General features: G+C 35.2%; 1 protein-coding gene across 1 annotated transcript; it reads right to left on the bottom strand.

Annotated features, from left to right (window-relative positions):
- Positions 1-330: 330 nt before the first annotated feature.
- On the bottom strand, positions 331-8,227 carry LOC11443601 (lysine--tRNA ligase, cytoplasmic). Its single transcript, XM_003594900.3, has 16 exons — positions 8,057-8,227; positions 7,867-7,942; positions 7,158-7,226; positions 6,892-7,057; positions 6,701-6,794; positions 5,937-6,022; positions 5,285-5,451; positions 4,362-4,487; positions 3,992-4,274; positions 3,793-3,892; positions 3,546-3,702; positions 2,410-2,553; positions 2,256-2,324; positions 1,999-2,142; positions 1,849-1,911; positions 331-585 (listed from the first exon to the last, which is right to left on the bottom strand). The coding sequence occupies exons 1-16, from the start codon at positions 8,119-8,121 to the stop codon at positions 580-582; spliced, it is 1,815 nt and encodes a 604-aa protein (XP_003594948.1). The 5' UTR covers positions 8,122-8,227; the 3' UTR covers positions 331-579.
- Positions 8,228-12,845: the final 4,618 nt, after the last annotated feature.

The following is a 12,845-nucleotide window of genomic DNA, read 5'->3' as shown; positions in this document are numbered from 1 at the left end:
TTGGTTTTGTTTTGCCTTTCCTTAAAGTTCGACAACAAAATGTCATACTGAATTGCAATAAAATGACGAAACTCATCCCCTAAAGAACTGAGTGTATGAGAGTTAATAGAAAACGAGTTCACAAAAATTTGCTCTGTTAAACAGAATGGAGGCCCTTGTCAGTTTCTTAAAATTAAGGGAGGTTAGTGTTCAGTTAAAAAAGCTGTTCAAGAAAAGCTTAGGTGAGGTGAGTGTAATTTACCCTTCAATCTAATTCCACTTTTTACTATATTTTTGTTACAAGAATACTTTTTGTTCAACGGGTTATCTTTATGGTAACTGACGTAGATATAGAACAATATGGAATTTAGTCGATGGAAGTCTACTTATCAAAAGTATAACAAATAATACGGTATATGACACAAGTTAATCCAATCACCAACAAGTTAGATCTGAAACAGAAATTCACAAAAAAAAATGTAAGGTGTAGAATAAGCACCATTCAAAGCCCTCAATAAATAGATGAACAGCAGATACAAAGCCTACTGATCAAATACACATCAAAACTGAGTACCCTGTCTCAAGAATCTTGCATTTCTCTTATACCTGAAAATCAATAGAGCAAAGAAATAAACAACTTACTCAACTTGTATTTGACACAAATTGCAGTGTAAAAACTTGGTTTGATCAAAATGATGTTCCCTATTGACTATGTCACTTCCCTTCCCTTCAAACAATTCTAGCCACTTTTTTAAAAATGCTTCAAATGAATTAACAACACCGTGTAATATTATTATTACAAACAAACATCATGTTAATATTAAGGCTAAAATATGGTTTTGGTCCCTGCAAATATGCCTCGTTTTGGTTTTAGTCCCTGCAAAAAAATTTTGTTGTTTTTGGTCCCTGCAAAATATTTTGTTTTTGGAAATAGTCCCTGCAGGGACTATTTCCAAAAACAATATTTTGCAGGGACCTTTTTCAAAATCAAAAGATTTTGCAGGGACTATTTCTCTAATAAATGGTTAAGTCATCATGTGACACGTGTGCAAATTATCACAAAAGTGAAGCCAGGGACCAAAACCAAAATGAGACATATTTGCAGGGACCAAAAACAACAAAAAAATTTTGCAGGGACTAAAACCAAAACGAGGCATATTTGCAGGGACCAAAACCATATTTTAACCTAATATTAATTAATACATAATAAGTAGGGAACATGATATTGTCCTTTGTTTGTACATTCATGTCGGTCATTGAAAATGAGACGATACATCAAAAAAATCATTGTCCACCATTTTATGCTGCAGACATACTATATATCTTAATTTTAGGTTTATTGTTCAATAATCAGAAAGATATTCCCAAAAAACCCAAGCATTGCTTAATTTTAGGTTTATCGTTCAATGATCAGAAAGATATTCCCAAAAACACAAAACCATTGCCAGTTATTTGGGTATTATGATTTTGGGGTATCCATTTACCAAGTTGATACAAATTAATTTGAAAGATTTTTTTAAAACAAGACTTTCAAAGCTAAAGTCTTCAAACAAGTTTGATCACATTTTTTCAACCAGTTTTTGAATACATCAGGTTTTGAAACCAGTTTTTGGGTAAAAGCTGATTGTGAAACTGGTTCTAAATAAAACCCCAGTTTTGCAATTGGTTCAAAACCAGTTTATAAAAACGAACCAGTTCTGGAGGAGGTAATCTGAATAAGTTTTGAAATTCAATCCATAAATCTGGTTTTAATGGGTTTCGGTTGGTTTTAATTCATCAAGAACCTAACCTGCCCACACTTTCCTCGGAAAGTACGTACCAAGCAGTCATGTAGATTAAACATGTTTATTGACTTGAAGCAGAACAAACCTGTAAATGATTTAATTGGGACACGACATCTTGAGGTTTCATGGCAGGGAAGAGAAGAACCTCCTGTAACCAAAAGGACAGAAAATTGTAAGATATTTCCAAAAAAAAATGAACATGCAGATTGATAGACAGAGAGAAAAGAGAACAAACCTTGATATTTTGTGAATCAGTCAATAACATAGTCAACCGATCAATACCCAAACCCCAACCAGCAGTTGGTGGCAAACCATACTCCAAAGCCGTGCAAAATGTTTCGTCCAAGGCCATTGCTTCGTCGTCACCTGATTGCCGATCCTGAGATGCAAAACAAACAAAAAAAAAAAACTATTATTATTTCAAAGAAAATATGGCCAATAGCTTGAGGATAGGTAACTTAGCATATCGCAGCAGGTATCATATCTTATTACCTTGAGTTGATCAGCAAATCTTTGCCGTTGTACCACAGGGTCATTCAATTCAGTATACGCGTTAGCAAGCTGAAAAGTAACAAAACAGTAATCAGAATTCAGATGCGTGAATTCATAATTTTTATAGAATAATCACTTAAAGCCATGATATTACCTCATGTTTGTTGATAAACAATTCAAAACGTTCAGTCAGGCCTGGTTTTGTTCTGTGCCACTTCGCCAAAGGACTCATTATCTCTGGGTGGTTTATGATGAATGTAGGATTGACACATGTTTCCTCCAAAAAGTGCCCCACAAGCTACAATATAACAAGAACAACAATTAAATGCATTTTCTCCACGCTAAACAGGGTTTGCTGCTTCCATGAATCACAGAATGCAAAAATTTCTTGCCATGAATGATATCTAAAGATGGACCATTCAACACCAAATTTATTAAAATTTTATTTGGTTTTCCTCTAATTTTTAAATCATAAATCTTACTGGATTAATACATAAAAGTAAACATCAAAAACTAAAGTTACGGGCAAAAAAAACAATCATATCAAAGGTATAAACATGTTAACTTAGTAGAGAAATAAGAAATTTATGAAGGATAAAAAAAAAAAACTATCAAGGTTTCACTATCTGATTCTACCCTAGCTTTTGCAATAACTTGAAGAAAGCAATCATGTATCTTACAGATACAGAGGCCAAAATGAAGGAACCCAGGTACAGGAAAGAAGTACAGCAACGAGAAGTGCACACATTTTAACTGAATTACCACTTATATTAAGTGGCAAAAGAGCAAGTGCTACACATAAAATTCATTAACAGGAAAAGAAGTACAAAAGAGTAGTAGAAAGGACTTGTTTAAGCTTGACTAAACCTGCCGCAACTTTATTGTCATAGAAATTTTTGTTACATAACATTGACTAATTAGTATCAGCAGAGCTCTTAACTGGAAAACAAAGTTACATACTGCAATACTAGTTGTTCATTTACAAAGACAAATGTTTACAGTTTGGTCCTCTCATCGATAACTATTTCATTCTACCAAACATAACACAGAAAACTAATGCTGAAATCTTATCCCGGTCTTATATGTTAATATGTTAATTATCTTAACCATATACCTAAAACTCCAGAATATGAATAACATAGAAAATGACATTGATAAACAGCCCAAAAAAATTGTGCCATTGTAACAGAGAAAAATAATTTATAATCAAGTTTTACATAAAAGGGTAACAAATAAAAAAAGTCACATCATACCCAAAAAAAAGCGAGAAGAAAATGGAAATGATATTACCTTATCCAACAAACGTGCAGTTGTTTCAGGAGGGGGACATTTGATTTCGTACTTCAAGCAGGCATCCCTTAGATATTGATTAGCTTCAGCACTCGTCAAGTCTTTAGGAATACTGAGGCCTGCCATCTCCTCTAGTCCTTCAATCATGTCAATCCTTCTGTAACAACAATAAACAATCCAAATCAATATTTCAAAATGATAATAGAATGTTAATGACCATCAGTGACAAATGATGCACACAACACACCTGAATGGTGGAGTAAAGTCGATTTCAATAGGATCCTTGTCAAGACCATCTGCATGATACTTGATTTTATAGCTGCCTTTTGTAAGTTCATACACCATACCTATTCAATGGTTTCAACACGAAATTAATGACTTGACATTAAAATAAAAATACATGAAAGAGAAATATCGTGACAATTAAAGACCTAGTAAATGCTCACCGCTCAACATGTTCTCTGTTATCTCCATTAAGTCGTAGTAGTCCTTGTAAGCCATATAGAACTCACAGGTAGTAAATTCAGGATTATGAGTCAAATCTATGCCCTCATTCCTAAATTGTTTACCAATTTCATAAACACGGTTCAGACCACCAACAACCAACTTCTTGAGATAGAGTTCTGGAGCAATTCTCATGAATAATCTCATGTTAAGGTCATTATGATGAGTTACAAATGGCCGAGCAGCAGCACCACCAGCAATCATGTTCATCATAGGTGTTTCAACCTGAGAGGGATGGAAAAGTAGGCGAATGAATGGAAGGAAAGAAATCACAGGGATCCAACATAAGGATACTCAAGGTACAGAACAAACCTCCAAGAAATCAAGCTTGTCCAGAAAACTCCTAACGTAAGAAATGATTTTAGACCTAGTCCTGAATATTTCTCGAACCTCTGTATTAAGCATCAAATCCAAATGGCGTAACCGATATCTAGTTTCCTATAAGAAAAAAGATAATTGAGTCAAAAAATAATAAGAGAAGATAATTTATTGAATAAATCAAATTATTATCAGTACCTAAAATGAATTGTACATTTTTATAGAAAGAAAACAATTGATAATGCAAAAGAAAACTTTTTGTTCAGCATCTACAGAGAAAGATGAACATAAAATAAAGATGCAAGCTTCAGAATAGCAATACAGGCCCATGCTAAAGTCATTTGACATCTAGTTTAAATATATTAGTTTCATTGAGTTGAAATTAATTTGCAAAAAGATTGTATGAGAACTGCAAGCCTATGTAATAATTTTTCATTTTTGCAATGCAGTTAGAAAGCAAGCAAATAAATGATTCAAATAAATCAATTTAATCAATCCTTCACCAAGTACCTGACAAGTTGCAGCTACCTAAATTCACAAAACTATAGCATAAAATATAAATAAATTAAATTAAATATTAAACAAATGCCGGGTAGCACAGTGAATATAAAGAATCCAAGGTAAAAAAAATGCACATAAGGACATCAAGTACCAACTATACATTTGAAAAGAAAAACATAATGCACACAAGAAAAAGTGAGTAATAACAAACAAATATATATCCTTAAAAAATATATATATATATATATATCTCAATTCATTCCCTAATCTAAATGCTATCCACCATAGGGGGAAGGTGAATTGCAATCCAACATTTAATAAGATAGTATCCACCTCATTATAACCCTCTAAGATAGTATACGGCAGACTTAAAAGCAGTGAAAGCATCTATCAGACTGCAATTCATGCTATAATACCTGGTCTTTCAGAGTGTATGCTTCGGGATTCCTGGTCTTTCCTGGTAGCCATGCGTTATCAGCAGCAGCAGCAGCAGCAGATTTTTGCCTAGGCATCATATGCAGACAATGAGACAGCACCACAAAAGTTTTGGGGAAAATACTAAGCTCTCCCTTCCTGCTTTTGCCTGAGCAATTAAACAAGGAAAACCTTTAAAACGATATTATAATTCCGAATGTAATGCTATAAAATAGAATACATTATAGAATAGAATACATCCAAGTATACATCAAATAGAAAAATATTGGCCCAATTAGTAGGATTTAAATAAATGTAACTGCAACTAATATGCCCTCCAAATTTTGCAACTAAGTAACACTTTGAAGTGATCTGTCTGCTTAAAGTAGTTTGCAATTGTCTCGTGAATGGTAAAGAGGCATGTTCCCAGTCTGAAGATAGAATAGTTTAATACTATGCAAATTATCCTAATAGGACTTCACTTAATTTAGACCTATTTGCAAAGAGTTAATAAATTTCTAAAATTTAAAAAAATAAAATAAAAAACTTATTGTCCTTATTTATTGTTATGTCAAAGAATTACAGACTTTATATGGAAGAAAGACAAAGTTAAACAAAATAATAAGAATTCTGAAAGTATATAGCACCACAAACCTGGAAACCCTGTGATGCCAACAATATCACCACGCTTCACATTAGAATGGACTTTGTCAAACCCAGCCTCATTTAAGTCCGATTTACTGCATAAGAGATATATTACTTGTTTCTGTCCTATTGAATTATACATCAAAAAATTTATAAAAAAAAAAATGTAGGATCTAAAATCTAAAATAAGAAAAAAATAATAAAATAGATTCAAGAAAGAAGAAAAATGACAAAAACATCTTGAAAATTTGAAAACCCAAACCAATACTTCTAAGTTAGCCAAACACCAAGGTAACAGCAGTCAACTTCAAGAACATCAAGCATCTAGAAAGAACGCTGTTATTTCACAATTAATAAGACGCAACTTAAAATTAAGAGCCTGTTTGTTTCTGCATATTCTTAATGAAAATATATTTTATAAGGGATTTGTTTCATGATTAATGCAAATATATTTTTAAGGGATTTGTTTCAAGAAATCCATAATATGTAAAATAAAATAAAAAAATTGGGGAAAAACTGTGAGACCTTTTCATAAGCTTACATGTAACTGTGAGACCTTTTCATAAGCTTACATGTAATTGTGAAGAAAAAAATTAAGAAAAAAAGCCACATAATAAAATCACTTTTTTAAGCTTAAATTTTGGGCTCTTTCACAAAGCAAACACATAGCAAAGAAGGTCTAATAACTGCCATATGCTAACTTAATACAATACAATATTTTGTACTGGCATCATCTCTACATGTGTAAAATTGAAGGAAACAACAATGGGTACCTTGCATCGGCCATAACCTGAACCTTGAAACCATCATCATGAAGGTCATAAAAGACGAGCTTTGCACCAGAGGAACGTTTGTGCATGATTTTGCCTGAAATACAGAAAACATATTAGAAACAACAAATATATCAACACAAGCATCCACTAAATTCAAAAACAAAAACATCAACAAATAAACTCATGATTACCAGTCAAAGACACAGAAACATCGTCAAGATGTTGCCCATCACTTAAACCTTCATATTCCTTGATATATTGTTTAATAGTCATAGTGGCAGAGAATTTGTGTGGATATGGGTTTCTCCCTTCTTCCTTTTCAGTAGAAAGATACTTGAGCCTGTTCTCCAAGTATTGCTGCAGTTAAACAACCCAAGTAACAAAAAACAGTTCATCAAACATTCTATAGAAGAAATAACATGTTGGAAACATTGCGGTGAAAAAAGGGGAGTCATACCGTTGGATCCATATCTTCCTCATCAGCAGCTGCAGGTCTGTTCTCTTGGGCACTTCTCATTTCAGCAGCCTAGGAAAGTATTGATATTATATATCAAACTTAAATTTTTAGGAATTGAAATCAATACGGAAAGAATAAAATCACAAAATTCTTCCAGAACATGCAGAAACCAAATATATAAATTTAACCATCAATCAAAGGCTAGTGTATCAATATTTACATCACAAAAACCAACAATCAAGCCTATTGTCAAAAAAAAAAAACTTATCCCACTAAGTGGGGTCGGCTACATGGACCAAACAACAACATAACGTCCAATCAGATATCATATCTCTATCCAACTCGTTAATCTCTACATTTTTTCTTAGTAGTTTCTCTTATAGTCAGACAGAAATCAATATTCAGAGAACTGACCAAATTTGATTTTGTTATTTGAATACATATGTAAAATAAAATAAAAATTGTCAGACAGAAATCAATATTCAAATAACAAAATCAGAGAGTTCTACTAAAACATATATAAACCAAATTTTAAAAAAATTAAATACATAAATTTCCCCGCAAATCAAAGGTTTACGTACAAAATAAAAAAATTAAGAAATTGAAACCAAAATGCAACTAATAAAATCACACAGAAGTTACATTTAACAATACAATGAATAAATTTAAGCACAAATCGAAGGTTTCGATAAATGGATAAGAGAATTACCCTTCTGGCTTTTTCCTCGTCCTTTTTCCTCTTTTCTTCTTCTCTCTCCCTTTTCTTTTGTTCACGCTTCAGTGCACTGTAAACATATCAACAATAAAAGTTTAAAACAAATAAAAAAACGACAAATTCAACGGTGGTGGTGGTGATGGTGAAATCGATTTATCGATGAGAAAGAGATTGGGGGAGTTACTTTTTGCTTATGGTTTCGCTCGCTGCGGGGGCGGTGACCGGAGGATCGGAAGGAGGTTGTTCCATTGGAAGAGAGAGTTGCAGGGAAGATTTGGATGAGAGAGAGTGAGAGATTAGGGTTTTAGAAAACCGGCGGCGTTTGTATGCGTTTTGTAAAGGAGTAATTGGAGTAATCGATTATTATGTACAGTATTTTATTTTACTGTGTCTTTAACTATTTAGAGAATTGTTGTTCCCACATGTTGTTTGGCTGTGCCACACGAGTAAAATATCAAAATGCTCCTCGGCAGTTTGCTACCGAAGTTTTTAGGAAACCGGCGGCAGTTAACTGCCGAAGTTTTTAAGAATCCGGCGGCAGTTAGGTGCCGAGTAAAACCTCGGTAGTTAACTGCCGAGGAAAACTGAACATCCAACACTTCACAAAATTCTCAAGTTCTCTCAAATCTACTACTACACTCTTAGAAAAAAGTAACGATCACGTCTCATTGAAAATTGCTTATTATCAATACATGAAGTTACAAGAACAAACTTTAATTTTCATTGAGTCAAAGTATTTACACTCCTCTCTCTCTCAAGAGCCAAGTTAAGGTCTTCACCTTACACTCTCTTTTCCTCTCTTATCTCTTGATCTGAAACTATGGAAAGAGTTGTCATTTGTGCAGCACCTATCATTTTTAGATACCATTTTCAGCCAATGTCATCAGCTTTCATGTTTACTATAAATTAGATCTATTTAATTTATATTTTTCTCTTAAGTTCTACTATTTGAAACAAAATAATTGTTTCTCATCCCTATTTTTCCTACTATCAACTTATTTTTATGTTTTATGTTTTTAATGAATTAATGATCATGGAGATGATGATCCAGTGAAGAACCCGAACAAATGTTAATCTTCCGAAGCAACCTATATTTGCACATTAAACAAAGTAAAAAAAATCCATGAAATTAAAAATAATGTCATCAAAGTAGAAATATACAAATATACATAACTCAATGTCATCAAAAGACTAAAACTAAAAAATAAGTCCTAAAAAAGGAAAATAGTACTACTGGTCCTGATCCTGATGATGGTGCCTCCTCCTCGGCCTCTGGGCTCTCCTCCTGGTCAAAATCGGCGCGATCTGCTCCCTCATATGGGTTATGGCCTCAAACGACTGCTGAGGGGTCATGCTCATGACCTCCTCCTGGCCTAACTGCGCATCAGCGTAGGCAACAGCGCCACTAACCATGTCATAGGTGTCAGGCGAGTTTCTCGCCTCATACCGCTGCCACTGCTCTGCAATGATCTGCTCTTCATTTGCAGGCCTCAGAAGATCTCCTGGAATAGGTGGCAAGATCTGAGGGTGAGACACCCTAGTGTACCACAGGACATAGCCATCCGCCACCCGCCATGTATCCTCTCCTGCCTGCTCACCCCGAGCGTCCGCCTTAAGCGTGTGAGTGCGGAAGTCGACGAACATCTGCACAATGGAAGGCGGGGGGAGGTCCCTAACATCAGTCGGATGTCTGGGGATGGTCTGCACGTATCCGTACTGCCTCAAAACCCTCTCGGACAAGTGACGGTACACCCTACGGACGCCGCACATAATCCATCCAGAATACCAGAAAACCTCCTCGAAGTCCTGGATCTCTCTGTGCTCCTCGTACGGCCTCCAGCATACATCATCTAACTGCATACGATCGAGCAGTGACCGATACGTGATCCCCTCCCCATGACCCTTATGGAGCTTCCACCTCGCTGCAACCGGATAGTTTTCCAGGTAGTCAGTGTTGAGATCAACACTGAAAAACCCTGGAAAATGCGCCAAAAATCATGCCTGCACAAACCAAACAAATAACATTTATAAATTATTACGCACGGAAAAATATAACAAAAAATTAAAAGTTCACAAAAAAATAAAGTTAACATAAATATAAAATTTCAGTTTTCTTACAGTGAGTAGTGTCACGCTCCCCCCAAGCACTCTGTGTCCAGGCCTACATGCATCCGCCAACTCGCCGTATAGGTAGGCGAGGGTCATAGCTCCCCAGGAATAATTACGCATCCCTGCGTAGCCGTCCGCCATGGTCGTCAAATATATCAGCTCGATGCGCTTGTTGCTTCTATCGCCAAACAACAAGCATCTGACCAAGTACAGAAGGTAACACCGGACGCAGTATGTCCTGACCCTCTCCAGCTCCTCAACCTCCTCAGGATCCTCCGTACCCGCCAATACGTTGGCCCTACCAAGGTACGAGGTATAGAAGTCCCTCAGCCTGGGGTAGCTAATGTACCCACCGTACTCCTGGTTGCAGATCTTCTCAGCCTCATGCTGGGCCACACCCAGATACGTCATCAGCAGTGCCGCTCCCTCATGCTTGGGCATCTTCTTCCCATGGTCCAACATCCGCCCCTCAATAGGAAGATGCGTGAGACATGCGACATCATCCAATGTCACAGTCATCTCCCCCATCGGCATGTGGAAGGTGCTGGTCTCCGGATACCACCTCTCGCATAAAGTAAGCAGCAGGGCATGAGGCACGGTGGAGTACCCCAAGTAGACCAAATCATGTAGCCCGCTCTGCTGAAGCGCATCCCAAAACAAATTCTCATTCTCGTTAGGGCGTCCGAGAGTGAGAATCTTCGCCCCATGAATAATCGGTTTAAGCACGCGGGTCTTACGAACCTGAAATAATAGAAAAATAAATATGGATATAATAATTAAACATAAAAACACATAACAATGTATAACAGTGTATATAATAATTAAAAACACATATAAACAAAACAATTAAACATAAAAAATAGAATTAAAAAAATAAACATATAACAGTGTATATAATAATTAAAACAAACACACATTTAAAGAAAATAATTAAACATAAAGAAAAAGAATTAAAAAAAACACATATAGAGGTGGATATAATAATAAAAACAAACACACATTTAAAGAAAATATTTTAACATAAAGAAAAACCAATTAAAAAAAACACATATAAAAGTGGATTTAATAATTAAACAAACTCACATTTAAATTAAAGAAAATATTTTAACATAAAGAAAAACCAATTAAAAAAACACATATAAAAGTGGATATAATAATTAAACAAACACACATTTAAATTAAAGAAAATATTTTAACATAAAGAAAAAACAATTAAAAAAAATACACTTACATTATTTGAATTATACCAGAGTGGCAACGCCACATGACCGGCATAAGAGTGGAGCAAGGACAAGTCAGCTGGTCCACCAGGAAAGGGAGGGTCCGTAGGTAACACCTCCGGTGCAGCAGCTGCTGCAATGTCATCCTCGTCTCCTGCATCCTGCTGATGTGGTATATGATCCTGGTCATATCCACCATCCGTCACATCATGATGTACCTGATCCTGATAGTTCAGGTACTCCACCCCAGTCTGGTCAACAGGCTGTGACGGGTCAACAACCTGTGACTCCTCAGGCTGTGTAGCCTGAGAGCTTCCTGAGCCATCTCCCCTCCGACCTCTACCCCTCTTTGGGATGTGGCCACTCTGTCTCTCCCTGCGGTGGCTCTGAGTCATGGCACGCCTACCACCAATCATCTTCGATGGATCAATGGGGTCCTGATCGGCCATATCTACAAAAAATAAAAAATAAAAATTAATATCATTCAACCACTTTATCAACAAACAGTAAACCTAAACAAAACCTACACTTTCACATTCAACCTAAACATAACCGCTTTCACATTAAACCACTTTACCAAAATAATGACATTGATTGAACCTAAACATTATCATACACATTATCATTAACATTCCAACGCAAAAAATCAAATGCATTATCATACACATTCAACCTAAACTAAACATAATTCAATATACACATTCAACCTAATTCAATATACACTTTTTCAATATGCATTCAACTTAATTCAACATACACGTTTTCGAATTACAATCAAGATCGTATCCAATACCTAAACTAACTAAATAATCAATAAAATTGTCATTGACACATTTTATCAAAGACTTTGTGTGCAAAGTATCAAACATACTCAAAATGTGTTATTTTGCCACCATTCAAAACCACATTATACCCTAACATCATTCAATCATCAATTAAACCAACTACATTCAATTATAAACTACATGCACTCATAAAAAATTCAATTCCTACATCAACCCTAACCACATGAAAACTACCATTTTTTTTTTTAAAAAAAACCTACCCAAACTAACATTATGATAAACAATGAGTCAAGATACTTACTTGTGATTAAATGGAGATGATGCACTTGATTTTGCTGAAAAATCGAATTTGGAGAAGTTGGATGGTTTGGAACAATTTTGAACAATCAAGCAATACTGGAAAACTGAGTTTCTGCGTTCTGGTTATGTTCAGTTTTCCTCGGCAGTTAACTGCCGAGGAAATCCTCGGTAGTAAGCTGCCGCCGGTTCACTACAAACTTCGGTAGTTAACTGCCGAAGGGAATTTTCGTATTTTACTCGTGTGGCACAGCCATACTATATGTGGGAACAACAATTCTCAACTATTTATATGATTTTTAACGAGTAAATAGTCAATTACCCCCTGAAATTGTAAGTTTCGTCAATTATCCCCCTGAAATTAACAAAACTTCAATTACCCCCCTAAAATTGCACAACGTTGATCAATTTACCCCCTCCGTCAAATTTTTATGTTAGTTAACATGACGTTTTGCAAATATCCCCCTGAAGTTTTGTACTTATGTGCAAAATGCCCCCTAAACTTGAAAATTTATATTTTTTTTTTATCCTTAAAAGTGACTGCATTATCACTGAATTGTGG

Source organism: Medicago truncatula, chromosome 2, assembly GCF_003473485.1.
Source record: "Medicago truncatula cultivar Jemalong A17 chromosome 2, MtrunA17r5.0-ANR, whole genome shotgun sequence".
Taxonomy (NCBI): domain Eukaryota; kingdom Viridiplantae; phylum Streptophyta; class Magnoliopsida; order Fabales; family Fabaceae; genus Medicago; species Medicago truncatula.
Note: the sequence above shows the minus strand (reverse complement) of the source record. Positions and strands in the feature narration are given on the sequence as shown.